This window comes from Morchella sextelata (assembly GCF_020137385.1).
Source record: "Morchella sextelata strain SCLS chromosome Unknown scls_26, whole genome shotgun sequence".
Taxonomy (NCBI): Eukaryota; Fungi; Ascomycota; class Pezizomycetes; order Pezizales; family Morchellaceae; genus Morchella; species Morchella sextelata.
The window spans coordinates 968777-986091 of NW_025408641.1; the positions used below are offsets into that span (position 1 = coordinate 968777).

At 45.2% G+C, this 17315-nt stretch overlaps 2 protein-coding genes across 2 annotated transcripts; both read left to right on the forward strand.

Moving 5' to 3' along the window:
* Positions 1–1814: 1814 nt before the first annotated feature.
* On the forward strand, positions 1815–3564 carry H6S33_008524 (uncharacterized protein; the record flags this gene model as incomplete). The annotated part of the gene is made up of 4 exons (XM_044839881.1): positions 1815–1906; positions 1989–2159; positions 2227–2803; positions 2866–3564. 4 exons carry the CDS (start codon positions 1815–1817, stop codon positions 3562–3564), a joined length of 1539 nt encoding a protein of 512 aa, XP_044688069.1.
* Positions 3565–9601: 6037 nt separating this feature from the next.
* On the forward strand, positions 9602–13328 carry H6S33_008525 (uncharacterized protein; the record flags this gene model as incomplete). The annotated part of the gene is made up of 4 exons (XM_044839882.1): positions 9602–9622; positions 10282–10384; positions 10443–10594; positions 10650–13328. The coding sequence occupies 4 exons, from the start codon at positions 9602–9604 to the stop codon at positions 13326–13328; spliced, it is 2955 nt and encodes a 984-aa protein (XP_044688070.1).
* Positions 13329–17315: the final 3987 nt, after the last annotated feature.

A 17315-nucleotide genomic window follows, 5' to 3' on the forward strand; every position in this document is an offset into this window, starting at 1 on the left:
AGAAACAGCTTGTTTTATCTCAATTTCCCCGAGGTTTCTGCGAACTGGTTCCCCATAAATCGTTCGATTGATAGATAAACACCAATCTGTCATATCTACTGGAACGTGCCTGAATATCGCTCACTAGGTGTAGCTTTGGCTAGCATGAACCGATACGATACGATACCTGCCGAGGCATCGTCCTTTTTCTTTATCTGTTTTTTCCCTTCTCTTTTTTCATTTTAGAATCATGTAGGTGACAATCTATAATCCGGGTTTAGTCTACAGACGAATGGGGTGTTTTCAGTTGTGGTATGCAGTGAGTAACTACTCAATTGCAAGGAGTAGTTGATAGTACTCGTGACCTTTCCAGTATCTTTGCCACCACATACATAGTGATTCTAAATCTAAATCTCCCATGAATATTCATCCAGGTCACCGGAACCGTATCGTGACTATTTCTGAATTAACCGCGCCCTGACCAAAAGGTTGTTTGTGGGGGGTTGTGTTTTGGCATCTGTTTGCGAGAGTTCAGGTGTTGTTGAGTTTAGCGGTTATTTGCTATGAATTAACCTTGCAGTGTCGACTCCACTTTTTTCTTCCATTTCCCCAGCCTCCCCACAGATTCGATTAACAGAATTATCGTTTTCGGTTTTTCCAGGAATCTCACTCTCTTTCCCCGGAACCAAACAGTAATCGAAAATAGCGCCACTCGAAGCTCACTACTCCACTTTTGTGCGTGGGGAAGAGGAGGGCGTCAGTTAACTGGCTGTCAACATCGAGGGAAAGGTTGCTGGGTGCAAAAAGGGATTGACGTCTGTTTTTGCCAATTCCAGCAGAGGCGAGCCGCATCGGGGTCGGAATGTGACGTCAGCAACGGACTTCGGAAAAACCGGCAAGTTGCCAAGGCCACAGAAACAACCCCAGAGCCTCCTTTCGCTTCTGAAACGACGGCATTGGGTCGCGTCGGTCCTGGCTCTGGCTGGCCCTCCCTGTACGTCAAGCAACAACTACCTTGCATCATGTATCTGGTTAACGTTAGATTCCAGATTCCCAGGTAGGCAACCGCCTGTTCCTCCGCAAATAATTAATTACTGTACTCTAGAGCAGCCGATATCTGGGTAAACTTGCTATACCTACAACTCAATTTACCCCAGTGAAAACCGGGGTGTGGGGGAAATACTCACGTGGGGTATATTGGCGTGAAATTTGCTCTTTACCGCAACAAGTACGCATTATTGTAATTGCTTTGAAAGCGTCGGTACTTCTGTGCCAAATGGCCAGCTACTCTAGCTAGCGCTATAGCAATATGATCAGTGACTCGGCTGTTTGCAGGATTGATGTGATATGTACTTGTTAGAATCACGAGTCAATTAATTGCTACTGTATGCTTGCAATGGTTTGGGGCACGGCAGCCCTGGGTAATACTCGCGCGCTCCGTCAGGCCCTCGGAATTTTTCCATGTAGGGGTCTAACTGGTTGCAATGACATATATGACCGACGACTTAATGAGTGCGTGAGTATTACTTGCCTGCCTTCCTGCCTGCCTAAAATCGCAGTTTTCTTTTTCTTCCCTGTCCGTGAGTTGCGTACTACACAGGTCAGGTCAGCAGCAGATCAAGCAGCACAACGTTGACCTGCTTCAAGGTAATGAGGGCTCAATACGGAACCTACCCGGGGGATTTGACCTGCAAATGCGGTACCTGGGTTATATAAAGTCGGCTTCGGCCCCGCGCTTTTTTCTCCTTCTCCTCATCCTTTCCATTCTCAATAGCTAGTACAGCTTTCTTGTCTTATAATCAACTTGGAAGAGGTTCTTGTATACTTCTACCAAGATGTATGTCATCAGTAATATCTACTTCATTACGGCCATCGCCTGTATAGGTGGTGCGCTTTTTGGTTTTGACATCTCGTCGATGTCCGCCATGTGAGTATTATTCTTCGATATTATGAACAATCGTTCTGCTTTGAGTAAAGTTCATGCACTGATATGTTCATTTTCCTTCCAGTATCGGTACCGATGCATACAATCAATACTTCGGCCCGAATATCCCTTCAGACACTCAGGGTGGTATCACAGCTGCCATGCCCGGTGGTTCGTTCATTGGTGCACTTTGCTCTGGTTGGCTTTCAGATAAGCTAGGTCGTAAATACACTATCCAGATCGGTGCCATCATCTGGTCAGTATTTTTCTTCAGTAAGCTTCGATATTTGCAAACACGAGCTAACAAACATATCGGTATGTAGGTGTATCGGATCAATCATCATTTGCGCTTCTCAGAACATTGGAATGCTTGTTGCCGGCCGTTTTATCAACGGTTTCTCCGTTGGTATCTGTTCAGCCCAGGTCCCTGTGTACATCACCGAGATTGCACGCGCCGATATCCGTGGCCGTCTTGTCGGATGCCAGCAGTGGGCCATCACTTGGGGTATCATGATCATGTTTTACATCTCATTCGGCTGCTCCTACCTCAAGGGAACAGCATCCTTCCGTATTCCATGGGGTCTTCAGATGGTCCCCGCCGTCATCTTGTTCTTCGGTCTGTTCTTCTTGCCAGAATCGCCCAGATGGTTAGCCAGGCAGGATAGGTGGGAGGAAAGCGAGAATGTGATCGCCATGATGCACGGACATGGTGATCACACCAACCCATATGTTGTCCAGGAGATTCAGGACATCAGGGCCTTGGTTGAATTTGAAAGGAGCAATGCGGATGCGACCTTCTTGGAATTGTTCAAGCCAAAGATGATTATGAGGACTCACATCGGTCTTTTCACCCAGATCTGGTCCCAACTTACTGGCATGAACGTCATGATGTACTACATTGTAAGCTTCTTTCACACAAACACCTATATATCACCCAATGTACTAACGATGGACTCATTTAGACTTACGTCTTCGCCATGGCTGGTCTCACCGGTAACACCCTCCTCGTCTCCTCGTCTATCCAGTATGTTATCAACGTCGCCATGACCTTCCCGGCCTTGGTCTACATGGATCGCTTCGGACGTCGTCCCACCCTTCTCTTTGGCTCTACTCTCATGATGACCTGGCTGTTTGCCAACGCTGGTCTCCTCGCCTCTTACGGTCACGCCGCACCCCCCGGTGGAATTGACGGTGTTGCTGCAGCCTCTTGGGAAGTCGGTGGTCACGCCTCAAAGGCTGTCATTGCCTGCTCATACCTGTTCGTGGCCTCATACGCCGTTACCTGGGGCCCTGTCTCATGGGCATACCCTCCGGAGTTGTTCCCTCTCCGTCTTCGTGGTCGTGCCGTCGCCATCTGTACCTCCGCCAACTGGATTTTCAACTTTGCGTTGGGTTACTTTGTGCCTCCAGCATTCGAGAACATCAAGTGGAAGGTTTACATCGTCTTTGGTGTATTCTGCGCAGCAATGACCATCCACGTCTTCTTCTTGTTCCCAGAGACTGCCGGAAAGAGTTTGGAGGAGATTGAAGAGATGTTTGAGGACAAGACCCCAGCGTGGAGGACTCACGTTTCAAAGGAGACTCGCCCCGTGCATCTTGGAAAGTCCGGTGGCGAATTCACCGAGAAGCCGGTTACCGAGCACTCTGATTCTGCCGTTTAAAAAAAAGAGGACTATGTTTTGTTTTGTTGTTTTGGCTGATCCGTGATGGATTCTTTCGTTTTTTCTGGTTTACCCTGTAAATGAGCACCGGAGTTGTAAATATCCTGTCGTTAGTTAGTTGGGCAAGGGGGTTTTATTGTAAAGATAAAATCTTTGGAGTAACGAATTATGTTCAGACCACTATTTCTTGTGCATCCTTTGATAAATGTGACGTGCTTTGGTGACAGATTGATTGATGCTCAAGAACTGCGCAAGCGTATACGTATACATATACTGAGGCCAGCATGGTTCTTATTGCGCGGACTATATGTACTTATCCAGAGGACAGACTTCTAGGATGGAAAGAATGCCCTCGTTTCTAGGCCTATATGTGGTCAATGTTCTGTTTCAAATCGTCATAGACTCATGATCATACATGTATACATGTATATATAGCTGAGTATTATGCACATACATACTAACTCTCACCCAAAACCAAGATCTGACTTGGTCCTCCTTACCATGATCCTTGGCAGATCGAAGATAAAACAGCGGCAACAGTTTAAAGGATTTCAAGACTCTATTTGAGTTCAACGTGCATCATGTTGCAGTAAGTTTAATAGGCGCCTCAAATACTTTACGAGCGACACCATTCATTACCTTTCAACTTCAACACAAAATCAGCGGATATATGATCGCTCAAAACCAAATATAAAAGGTCACCTCCTATTTTGGTGAGATCATGGTTTATGACTCGGTGTTCATAATCGACTAGGATTAAGATTCCTAACTTCTGGTATCTCTAGTTCAAAGAGGCCTAAAACGCTGGGAATGATTTCAGTCCCTTTGACTCTTAAGCTCATGGCCACATGGACTACAGATACCAGCTAGGAGGCTCTCGAACTCAGCCCAATCCCAAGGTTCCCAACTACCAAAGTTTGAGCCCAGCTGCAGGTCCATATCAACTCATTATACGGCGTTTGACCTCGCGGCAAATCTTGGCGCCGCACGCGCGCACACACATCGCAGGACGCACTGCGCACTGTGCCCGGCCTTCCGACTCATATGCACCGCCGTGTTTGCTTGTGTAACATGTTGAAGCGATTCTTAATCCAAGGCTAGGACAGCACTTCGCCTAAAAACTCAAAGGCTCTGACTGTGACCCGGCCGATTCCGTCCGGCCCAAAATATTTGGATGTTGGAGATATAATAACACACATATAATATAACTTATGTATATACACGTTTTGTCTCGTGTCTAGACTTCTTCTTCTGGTATTAATTCACGGGTGCACACTTACCGTTGAAGCACGAGACAGGTCACAGGTGTAGACACCCAATCCATAACTCAGCTTTTTCGCCTTCTTTGATAATGTTGGCTCTTCATACATGTGTGCTACCTGGAAAATATTTTTCAGTTATCAAGTTATACGGTGAGCTTGAGGCCTAGACAACAAAAACTCCGGATCTTGTGTAGGCAGCCATTTATAGACAGTATTAGTTTCAGTCATGTGCGCTATGTATTGCACAAAACCGGACGAAAAAACGGACACTCAACTAGTGAACAAGTGTGGCGGTGCCGAGCTACATATGCTTAATAAATCAATCATCCAGAGAAATCATTTCCCAACCGAGTGATAGCACATGACTCCATAAACCAGTTTTTACACCGAATCACTTCCCAGCCCTCCAATTTTTTAGATCCCGCAGAGCCGCGCTCATTCATGCAGGGTCCATTGCACTGGGAACGGCGCCGGCAGTTCTTTTTCGAATCAGCCAGGTTCGTAGGTGGGTGGTTCGGTTCCAAACCCGGCTGATAGGCCTAGGGGGCATTTGAAATCAGACTGCTCATGAACGGCGCTTTTTTGGTCACTCAGGGTACATACCGGGAAAACAACCTCTTCACACCCACAACATATTAAATAGTTGAGATGACATTGATATTATTCTTCTTATTAAGAAAACTGGAAATAAACTCATACTGCTTTTTAAACAAACATGCTTGCATCATGTACATGAATGCAGCTGCATAGGTACTCTAGGTAGAGTACCTACTCTAGGGATTTTTGAGGGTGGTTGGACGTAATTCTTGGCAAGACACGGAATTTAGGAAACCAGCGTCTTGGCGCATTTTTTTTACCTCAACAATTTGAATGCGTAATATGAAAACTTAGTGCAGAAAAACCAGTGTTGATTGGTGTTGCTGCTGCGATATCTGGGTGTTGATTTGTTTATATTTGTTCGAGAATTGTCACGGAGATTTTTAATGATGGCGTATTATCAGTCTTGCTAATTAATCAGCGAAGAAGAAACAGTAATTAACTGTGCGCCGCTTCATGATCAAATCCACTGGCTTGAATTAAGGTTTCACAATGCCTAACCAACTACCGCCGGGACGGCGGCATGGTAGTTGAAGATCATTCTCTTCTAATCAACTCAACGGTTCAGAGAGTGTTTCTCAACTTGTTCTCGTATTCCTTTCGGCCTATTATATGTACATATGATGTACTTGAGTAAGATAGGATCCCAAGGATCAGTGATCTTAAGATCTTTCTAATAGTCAGATGCATAGTAGAAGCCCTATAGGGTATCCGGATTAGCATATATATATTACTGAACTGTGCTGACACTAGATCACAGAGTTAACTCTCCAATGATCTGTCCAGGGGTTAAAAACACTTTTCTAGTAGGAATTAAAACAGATCGAGCTCTCCAATTGAACCACGCCAAAGAATTTCATTAGAATTGACCCATAAAAAGTATCGATCGAGGGAAGGAGCGAACTATGGCTTTAAGATTAAGAGCGAATATTATCTCAGGCACTGTCGACATATATATTATTCCCTGCTCGAGATTCGTCCAATCTGGCGCTGTTTATCTGTCATCGGCCCGATGAATTCAAAGTTATCCCGAATCGCTTGCCTTATATGGTACTAATGTATCCATAGATCTGACTACTTGTATGTATGCGAGTATTGAATTCTCACAAAGTAGGTAATGACTGGATAGGTAAAGTAGCGCCTTGTAGAGTAGACATGTACCCGGGGGTGCCGGAAAGTGATGCAACGATCAAATAGTCCATATTCCTCAACAACCAAACTAGCTAACAGAATGTGGAGCGAATGTATGGTACTTTAGAAGCTGGAGATTGTTGTTATGGTAAGAGGTAATATGAATAGCTATTGCTTCTCCTTTTATTACTGTCTCTTGTCACAAGTTTTCCTTTTGCAGGCTAAAAACCCCAAATCAATCACTTGAAAAACTGTAGACTCTATTCTAGAAACTCGTGTATCATGGGTATGACTAAAATATCCATCCTGTTCAAGCACTGTGCTGTGTTAAAAATTGAAATTCTGAGTGTCTTTCCGCGTTGCTAAGTCAAACGTTGGATCACTTTCCGGCACCCCTGGGTACATATGTGAGTAGAGTATCTATGTAGAGTAACTACATGTAGAGTATCAGTTAAAACAATACCATCGAATCTTAAACATTACCAGTGATGGGCACGGACCCATGTATGGTCATGATTAGTTAACCTACTTTTAGTAGGTATATGAGGTAAGCGTATGAGAGCTGCAAGTTTCTGTGGCTTAAGTGCAGTAGCAAGGCACTGTAGCACACATTGATATGTCTAACTATGTACTATGGTGGTAGTACGTCTCATATGTACGGTAAATGATCACGGGTTGTGTTCTCGTGGAGCGTTGTTAGCAAACGCGCGCGACTTCTCGCCGGATTAGATTCCCGCTGGCTTGTACTTATTCGAGCGGTTTTATCCTGTTTTCAGACTGATGAGCAGTCGAATAGATGTCCCTAAACCTTAATTGTACATGAATCCTATGAACAATCTCGTGCACATTGATTTCCAACCACTTTGTTGGGATTCTGACTAGCTGCAGGATACCGCAGCGATAGAGTTTTCTTGCCACCCTCGGGACAACTATGTCTATTATATAGCCAAACAGGCAGGAAAGAAAGGCCCCTACTGAACTATTTTTTAAACCTTGGGTCAATAGACGTAACTACTAGAATTGGCTTGTAAAACCTAAACTTGGAATCATGTTTAATTAAGTTTGGTGGTTCGGGGTTAGTTTAATATATCTATTGGATCTTCAAAAACTGTGTATCAGTAGCCCTATACTTGCTTAAAATTGAGAATATGAACTCAGGCCTGATCATCACGAACCCAGAAATCTTTTATACGGTTTGAATATCAACACACAGACGATAGATCGAAAGAAGTGGTCTCTGAGGTTGTGTTTCCCTGGAACCTCAGATAATCAATGATGTGCGCGCCGCTGGTACTGCTATTTTTTTCCAGAATATCAGGTTCCTGTCGGATTTAGTTATCATACAAACAATAGACCGTTTTCAAGAAGACAAGTACCTTACAATAAATGGCCATATGGCGGTCTTGTCCTACTCTAGCCTTCTTAATAAAATCGCCGAGGAGTTAATGCTCTGTACCTACAGGGTTGTAAACTGAATTCATGAAGTGTAACTTCAGCTGCTGTACTTATTTCTTTTCCTCCAGCATATACTGGCCTTGTTCCATTATGGGTTCCTTCACGATTCTTGCTAAGTTTTCTTTTTGATTTAGAATCATTTCCCCCCCAGCCCCGTTGTCTCTCTAGTAGATATTTAGCTTGTCTCATCTCATGTCGGCCTCTATCGATCTTAGAGGTTTGATGTGGGAGCATGGCGAAAAAGTGGGGGCCGGGGTATTTGATCGATGCATTCGGCGATTTTAATTCAAAGCTTTGCTGCTTCGAGCACCTATTAATAAAGTAGGGTAGCGGGTAGTGGGGGTTTATTAGCTCCCACGTTGTAACTCTAACTGCAGACTCCAATCAAGTGTCCAGCTTGTTCAGACTAAAGTACCTGCTGTAGTATCGACAAGCAGCTCTACTCTAGTTTGAGGATACATTGTATCTATGCCTGCATTAGCCTTGGAGCCACAGCAATGTCAAGGGGGCTTCTAAAAACCTGCATAACAACAGGCATTCCACTTACTCTAATCTTCAACATAGAATATAAGAGATGGGTAGGTAATCATCACCGGAACAGTCCCAAAACCTTTCAGATCCCAACATTAGAGTAGTAGGACTCAATGAGTGATAAAATTCAAAATTTCTTGGTTAACGTTGTGGTTGATCTCGATGCCCAGACAACGGAACAATCTGTTATGTGCCCCGAAGTGGGGAGGAGAAGTCTTGGCTGGCTGACGGTTCAGAGTTGCATGACGTACGGAAGAAACCCTGCTGCAATAGGTGTGATTTTAGAGAGACCAGATACCAAAAGACTCTCGCTTATGTGTTATGCGGTTGAACTAGTACTCTGTAAAGAGCCGGGGGGATTATTTCATTTTTGCCCATACTATCTAATGATTTGTCCTTCATTTCTGCCACTGTTGCTGGTCCTTCTCTTCTCTCTTTACTTATTTCTTTCCTCCCCTCTTGACTTCCTCGTCCCTCTTGACTTCCTCATCCACACTCACAACTATACCTCTCTTCGTACAAAGGTCAATTTGTGGTGACGATTCCATCACGTTGGGACGTGCACAATTGGATAATCAACGGAAGCGGTCATCTAAATCTTCCTGTCTGCGGCTCTTCTTGTGCCCAATCACTGCCATCATCGGACGCGGCCACCAAAGAAGCCTCTCTGCTCCGCACTGACTCAGTCGTTTTGAATCGTGATAGCCTCTGTGAGCTTCGACATAACAGGTTTGTCTTTCTTTTATTGTGCTGCGGGTCTGAAAGGACGAAAATTAGGTCTTGTTTCTCCTCGACAGTAGCCGTTTGACTGACAGCTTGGCCGTTTGATTCTCGTTTCTAGGAAATAATCGTTAACTTGTTTGACTTGCTCACTACATAAGCTTTTCAAAATCCCGCGGACAAGAGACGAAAGAACGACTACATTAGTGCGAAAATAGAGAACGCTAGTTCTTAACCGTTCTTGGTTCTTAAATCACGGATTATCGCCTCACCTCACGACATCCACTGAGGGGAACCTGAACTACAACAAAAAATCGAAACAAAAAGAGGAACAATCCAAGATGGCTTGGGATCATTTAAACGTAAGTACCTTGATCGTTCTTCTCTATCCTCTGTCTCTATGTCTCCCAGCCTTTTTTTTTCTTTTTCTTTCTTTTTCCCCATCTGCCCTCCTTTTATCCTTTAGTCCTTTAGTCGCAGTTGTTGGGATCTCGGAGGAATACGGTTGGCAGAAGGCAAGCTTGCGCGCAATTTGGGAGGGGGGTATGCACCGCATCACAGCTTGAGTCTTGGGTTTCTTGGACCCAAGCCGCCGTATGAGATGATAGGAGTGGGTAGATTTGGTAGGTATTGCCGCTGCTGGAGCCGAATTCGGGAAAAATTGTCGGGGTCCTCTCGGCAGTTTAATTTGTTTTGGGAGGAGCTCCGAGGAAGAACCGAGCTTATTTCTTCAAGATATTTTCTTGTGGGCTGAGCTTTGCTTGTTTACTCTTCATAGAGTTCCTCGCTTTTTTTTCTTGTCTTTACTCAACTTTTGGTTGTGATTATGCAAGGATACATTGGCATACATTGGCACACCTTGGCATCGACCTTGGCGTGGGGTTCGTGAACCTCAGTGGTGGTGATTGGTGACTTGAGATTGGGGGCCGAATATAGTTTTGCTTTTCTGTTTTCGCTATCATGAGGGCGTCAGTTTATTATGCAGTACTTGTGGTCTTAAGCTAATATTCACGACTTATAGATAAATAAGCCACATCTGGCGTACACAATTCTCGGTGGTTTTACCAGTATTTTCATGCTTGTATCCCTGTTTATCAAGGAGAAGCTGTATATTGGCGAAGCTAGTATGCTACCCACCCTCGATTCTTCTATGTTGAGCGTTTGCTGATCATTTCTTATTAGCTGTGGCGACGATATGTGGTATTATATTCGGACCATACGGTGCAGGGTTGTTGGACCCCAGTACATGGGGAAATGTTGATCAAATCACGCTCGAGGCCTCGCGGATCGTCTTAGTTGTCCAGTGTTTTGCAGTAGGCGTCGAATTGCCTAAGGTATGACTATTTTCTTAGTTTGGTTTCACAAGCTTACGTGGTTGGTGCTGTGCAGAAATATATGGAACGCCATTGGAAGTCCGTCTTGGTACTTTTGATCCCCGTTATGACTTGGGGGTGGCTTGTCACGTCACTCTTCATCTGGTGGATGATTGAGCCGTTGACCTGGCTCGAGTCCCTTGCATGTGCCGCCTGCGTCACCGCTACCGATCCCGTTCTTGCGTCCTCTGTCGTTGGTAAGGGGAAGTTTGCAAGGCGTATCCCGAAGCATTTGAGAGATGTACTGTCTGCCGAATCTGGGTGTAACGATGGGATGGCATTCCCGTTCATCTACCTTGCACTGTACTTGATCCACTACCGCCCGGATGCAACTTCTGTTTTCCAGCATTGGTTCTGTCTGACAGTCTTATATGAATGCTTGTTCGGATCTATCTACGGCGTCTGCATTGGGTATGCAGGTCGTCAAGCCATCAAATGGGCTGAGAGTAAGAATTTGATTGATCGTGAATCTTTCCTCGTGTTCTACTTCGTCCTCGCGCTCTGGTGCGCTGGTACAGGTAGTATGTTGGGGCTTGACGATCTTTTGGTTGGATTCTGTGCCGGTGTTGCATTTTCAAACGACGGCTGGTTCGCGCAGAAGACCGAGGAATCCCACGTTTCTAACGTTATCGATCTACTGCTCAACTTAGCGTACTTTGTGTACTTCGGCTCAATTATCCCGTGGTCTTCTTATAACCGTCCCGATTGGGGTATCACACCCTGGCGATTGGTCGTTATAGCGATACTGGTTATTCTCTTCCGGCGAATTCCGATTATGGTTGCAATGAAGCCTATCATACCTGATATCAAAACTTGGCGAGAAGCGCTATTTGCTGGCCACTTTGGACCTATTGGTGTAGGTGCCATTTTCGTTGCTATTTTGGCTAGGGCCGAATTGGAGACTGGAGATACAACGCCACTTGCAGTATTACCGCCACCTGGGAGCCACAACTATATGATTATCGAGTTGATATGGCCTATAACAACATTTTTGGTCATATCTTCAATCATGGTTCACGGATCCTCCATTGCGGTCTTCACTTTGGGTAAACGTATCAATACAATGAAGATCACCATGTCTTACACTACCGCGAACGAGGAGCCTAGCTGGCTTGCGAGAATGCCAAGAATAACCCCAAAGACTTCTATGAGTATCAGAAGACCCGACGCAGACGAGATGAATGAAAAGTCGGAAAATGGTTTCCCCCCTGGAACTCTCCCACCTCCTGGCGGTGTTTCTGGTGGCGGTGGTGGTGGATTTTTGTTGTCAAAGGAATTTCTTGATAGCCCTGCTGCCAGCCGACCAGCTTCGAGACCAGCAAGTATCAAGGCTAAGCGCAGAAAGAACTGGGAGTCTGGCATGGGACCTGGTGGGCCGATCTCTGAATCTGCAATTCGGCCTAGAGGGAGAAGACACGAGGACATCACAGTTGCAATTCCAGAACAAGCAGCAGATAGAGGAAGACAGTATGGATATGAACTTGCGTCGCCAACATCGCCGTTATCACAAACACCAACATCACCCACAGATGGCCAGAGTAATCTGAATGCTTTCCAAGAAGGACATGATATTATTATTGAGAACAAGGAAGGTGATGTCGTGGGACAAGGAAGGTCTCCAGAACGCGAACATGAAGACGTCGATCCTCTTGATACTAGCCATCTTCAGGCCGCCGGAAAAAAACTGGTGCATCCCCACGACGCTAAAAAAGAGAAACGACGGGAGGATACCGAGAAAACACAGTCATCCCTACCACTGACAATGGCAGTCACCGATGAAAGATCTGCGCTACATGCAGCTCGTGCCGAAAGCAGCAGTAACGGACGAACTAGAAAGCCCGCTTGGGCTTATAGATTTGACGACAATATTATCGTCGAAGATGAAGACGGTGAAGTAATCAGGAGATACAAAATTCCAAAGGACAAGACCAAACCGACTGGAACTCAGAAGAAGAAAACCTTATCAGATTGGGCGACAATGTTTGCGATGAAAAAATCCAAAGCTGGTCCTTCATCTGCTGCTGAGGAAGAAGTTGATGACGACTCTGATGCTAAGACTGTGTACTCGCAGTCTCGTGGGAGTCACGGTATACACTTCCGTATGCATGACGAGAGCGGAAGGAAGATGAGCAAACAAGACTTCCTTCACCAATTACAGAAGATGGATCCCCATGCCCGTGCTGCCATGGTCAGCAGGAGTGATTTGACAGGCGACCAGGAGGAGCAACTTGTGAACGCCTTAAGAAGCAACGCTACCGGAGGCCAACAGGAGCTTCAACAAGTCCCATCACCCCAAGGATTGATGTCACGAGAGGATCCTTCGGGTTCGTCCACCGCGACCGTCACTTCCAACTCAGGATTCAAGGCTGGCGTCCCCGATGCCAATGCCGAGAAGCTCGGTGATGAGAGAGATGAGGAGACAGCTGCCGAGAGGAAGCGCCGAGAAGCGGCTCTCGGAATCACCGCTGAAGACGACTCTGATAGTGATGATGATGGTAAATTCCGTGGAACCCCTACAAGCCCAACAAAGAGCCCGGGAATCAGGTTCGCAGATCAACCTGCTGCCGCTGCCGCTGCCGCTGCCGCTGCCGCTGCCGATTCAACAGGGCAAGGGAATGCCGGTCTAACACCGCGCGGATCCACCCTTAGTTGGGGCAAGGATGTTATAATGGGAAAGGGGAAGGGGAAGGAATGAAATGGTGCGAAAATAATGAAAACGTCTAAACCTTTCATGCATTATGGTATTTTATGTTTGTTCCTTCATGTTCATTCTTCTTTTTTGTTTCTTCTTAAAATCATTTCTTTTTAGCTTCTTCATGAGATTGAAATTCATGACTTGGGGCATATCGGGTGCGGGGGCTAGCTGGGAACTGGAATGGTGGGGAAAGAGGGCAGCATTGAGGATATGCATAACTTTACAAGGGGTTTTCGCGACACATCATTTCTTGAGGCGTTTTTTTTTTTTTTTTTTCTCTTCTTTTTTTTCCCCTTTGTTACCTGGCTTTTCTTTTCAATTTTGCATCTATTTCATATGGTCTTTGGGTTTCCTTTCCTCGTAAGTATACTTTAGTCCGATTAATAGTATGTAATGGCCAGTACTTTCTTTGTCATGTATATTTCCTCCCTTTACGTTATTTCTACTCATACCGGTTTCTAAACTGGTCATAATGGCGTTATAAACTCAGGGGAGTGAGTGCATATATGTATCAGAAGAGATGGATTGGGTGTATATGATGACGGCGGTAGAGGTGCATGATGGTTATTATACTCTAGTAGAGATGCGATTATAGCTCTCTAGTTAGCTTTGATAAAGACGAGAAGAAAAAGAAGAGAAATATTTGCTACTTCGATCAATTGCGACTTTTGTATCATAGTAAGAAAAAAAGAAAGAAAAAATGGCGGAATTTATGCTGCATTATGCAAAAGCTACTCTATGTGTGACACAGCATGTTTATCCGTTCCGCCATGCGCCGTACCAATTGCGCACGAGGGGATATGACAGGCCGCAGAGAGAGAGATCAGAGAGAGCCTGTAGCAAAGCACTCTACCTGAAATCGGAGTTTGGTGATCACGCTCAATGACCAAGGGAGGGCCGAGCGAGAGGGTGCTTGCACAGACAGATCTAGAGTACAGATTCTATGCAGGAAGTGTTTACCGGCATTCGATTATGTATGTATTTCATCTACATATATTCCTTCCGCCAGTGGCCATGGTAAACTTTTGATCCCACAAGGTGCACAGTTATCTGGGCGGGCTCAGTATCCGAATCACATCACATCACATAACATAACATAACATCACGGCAAGCATGTAGAGACATAGCTAGCTATGTACAGCCACTCTGCAAAAGTGTTCGTGATTCCGATTTCGGAGTGAGACATTTCTTCATGTCCAACCGTGGTGGACCATCAAAACCCCCCAATAGAAGACTTTCCTAGTGACCAATGGCGCCCGAAATCAATGTTGAAGGTGATTAATGACCTACTTTCTTTTATATATAGTCACGAACTATATTATATATTTTTCGTTGTTTTGAATCTCAACATTAATAACATCAACTCCACGGGTGCGCCACACTGCGCACTGACATTAAAACTAAATCACGAACACTTTTGCAGAGTGGCTGTATATAGGGGCCCTGGAAATAGAGTACATTGCGGTTGATCCGGTAGTATTAGTCGAAAGTGGGGTTAGTTTATAACCAAGATCAGAGCATTATATTAGTGATTATGATTGGACCAGGATCAAACCCTGGCAGCTTGTATGTAGTTCAAACCTCGGATCTTACTGGCGGGCGCTAGTTAGCTAGATGGCATGGTATGGTGTGCATGGATCAGCTAGAGTCTTGTGCTGGTGTTTCGGACTTTAACGTAGGCCGTTTGGCACGGGCGTTCCGCGATCATGTTACTCAGCTTTCGGCCTTTTGGCTGTTTAGGTGTTAATTGTGAGTTGTGAATGGCTTTCTAGATCCCGTGGCTGTTCTGAGTGTAGTCAGCATATGATTTAAAAGATGGTCTAGTCCGTGGACTGCCGGAGTGTTTTAGTTTGTCTTCTGATTCTATAAAGGTAGCTAAGATGTATATTATTTCGGTATGAATCATGGATAGCTAGAAGGGAGCAAGGACTTAAGCAGGCTAGATTTGATGCTAACTCCAGACTATCCGAACGCGTGGGGGCGAGGCCTCCCCGAATTGTATCTTTATAATTTATCTGGTGAAGTTAATTACGTATATCATTGATCAGGTCGCCTTTGAACGCGGCCAGAGAATCGTCTAGTATCAATGATTCTAGGCTTCGGGAGTAGTCGGTCAAACGTCAGATAGATGCCGACTGATCCCCTTCATCGGCACCTTGAGTAGAGTCTTTGGTATGTACGTGGCGTGAAGTATTTAGTAGTTAGGCCTGTATGATGAGTGTGGTGTTTTCCATAGCATAAGTCCGGGCCTTATCTGCGTACTGGGTGACTCATGATCATTACTTATCAACGCCTATCGAACGAACGCCACAACCAAGCCCAGTATGATATTATCATCACAGACCACCATCCCTTAGTCTGTCAGTAAACAGCTGACATGACCCCCGAAAGTTGGTGGCTTTTGCCAACCGATCCTGTTATCTTATCAAATAACAGATCTCCCATTCCTCTATTATAGGGCGTCAGCAGATCTAGATTGTAGACTCCTTCACTGGGTTATGGTCAACACGGGGGTATGGTCAATCTCAAATATACGCCGGAGTGATATATGATACGCAGGGAGCTGATCGAATACCCTTGGAATTGACCACACCCCCGTGTTGGCCATATACTCGCGAAGGAGTTATATATACGACTAATAGTAGTCCTTTTCAAGTAATATTTCTATATATTTTTCCATGTAACCCCACCCGTCCGGCTAGATATTGTTGATAACGAGTGATGGTTCATGATGACAAATAGAGCAAGTACTCAAGGTCCAATACATAGTAGGGAGTGAGGATGAGCTCAGATCCGACCTGGATAAGCTCCGATACGTATACATATCAATATAGAAATTGATCACATATTCTTCTAGCTATGTAAATGATCGAATGGTTTGTTGTTTCCCATACAAATATTCGAGGCGTGAGTTGATAAGACACAATATATAAATCAAGAAATACGTCTACTGATGCTTTTTCAATCGGTTTTGTAATCTTGATGACCTTGGTGATACTTGTGATATACACCTACTAAACAACACCTACGAGAACCCAATATACGCCTATCCAGCGAATAGCAAAAGAGTATACCCCCCCCCCCTCTTTTCGTTTCAAAGAATTCCCCTCTCTCTTCTTCCAAGTACCATACAACCATACAGTAAAGGAACCAAGTCCCAACTATTCAAATAGAAAAGTATCTAGGGTAGTACAAAACTAAACCGTAATCATATCTTATCACTCGGTTTCGGCTCCTACCCTCACCCGACTCCCCTAAATATCACCCGGGCCGAGTAAGCCAAGATCGACACTCGACGCTGTATGAGTCCCTGGTACCGATACAAACCCGGCCCTGGTCACGTCTTTACGTCTTTGTGGTGGTTGCTTCAATCCGAATATATTTGCCCACCCATACAGGCCGGCAGAAAGTTGGTCGTGGGGTGTGTGTACAGAGGCCTCAACAGACGTGCCTAACCGGGTCATGCAGGAGTTAGCAATATTGGCAGCCTAGTCTGTTCCATGGATACCTCCTCCGAATCCGATCGGGCCGGTACAAAAATACATCACAACCAACATTCCGATAAGGAAACATCACCCGAGAGCGCCAAAGATCCACTGTAGCACTGCACTCGGATGGGTCTATAGTATAATACGTATACTCATACACCGGCTCAGTCCACTCCGGCCTGGACATACAGACAGGCTCATATAATACCGGCTACCCTATGTACCAGTTACGTAGTTAGGCCAAGGCATTCAACATACGGGTGCGGGAAAAGTAACGTTTGCAATGAGCATGAGCATGAGGACTTTTGATTCTTCACTTTTGTCGATACACGGCCGCAAATATATAGCTCAATAGGTGGGTTGAAACTAGCAAGGCCGGATCATTGATATCTACTACAACAGTGGCAAAACCCTATCTCTCACTCCGCTAGCCCACACAACAACGTCAACGTCGAGTGATATCCCATGAACCATAAAGCACACCTCCTCTCACAATCAA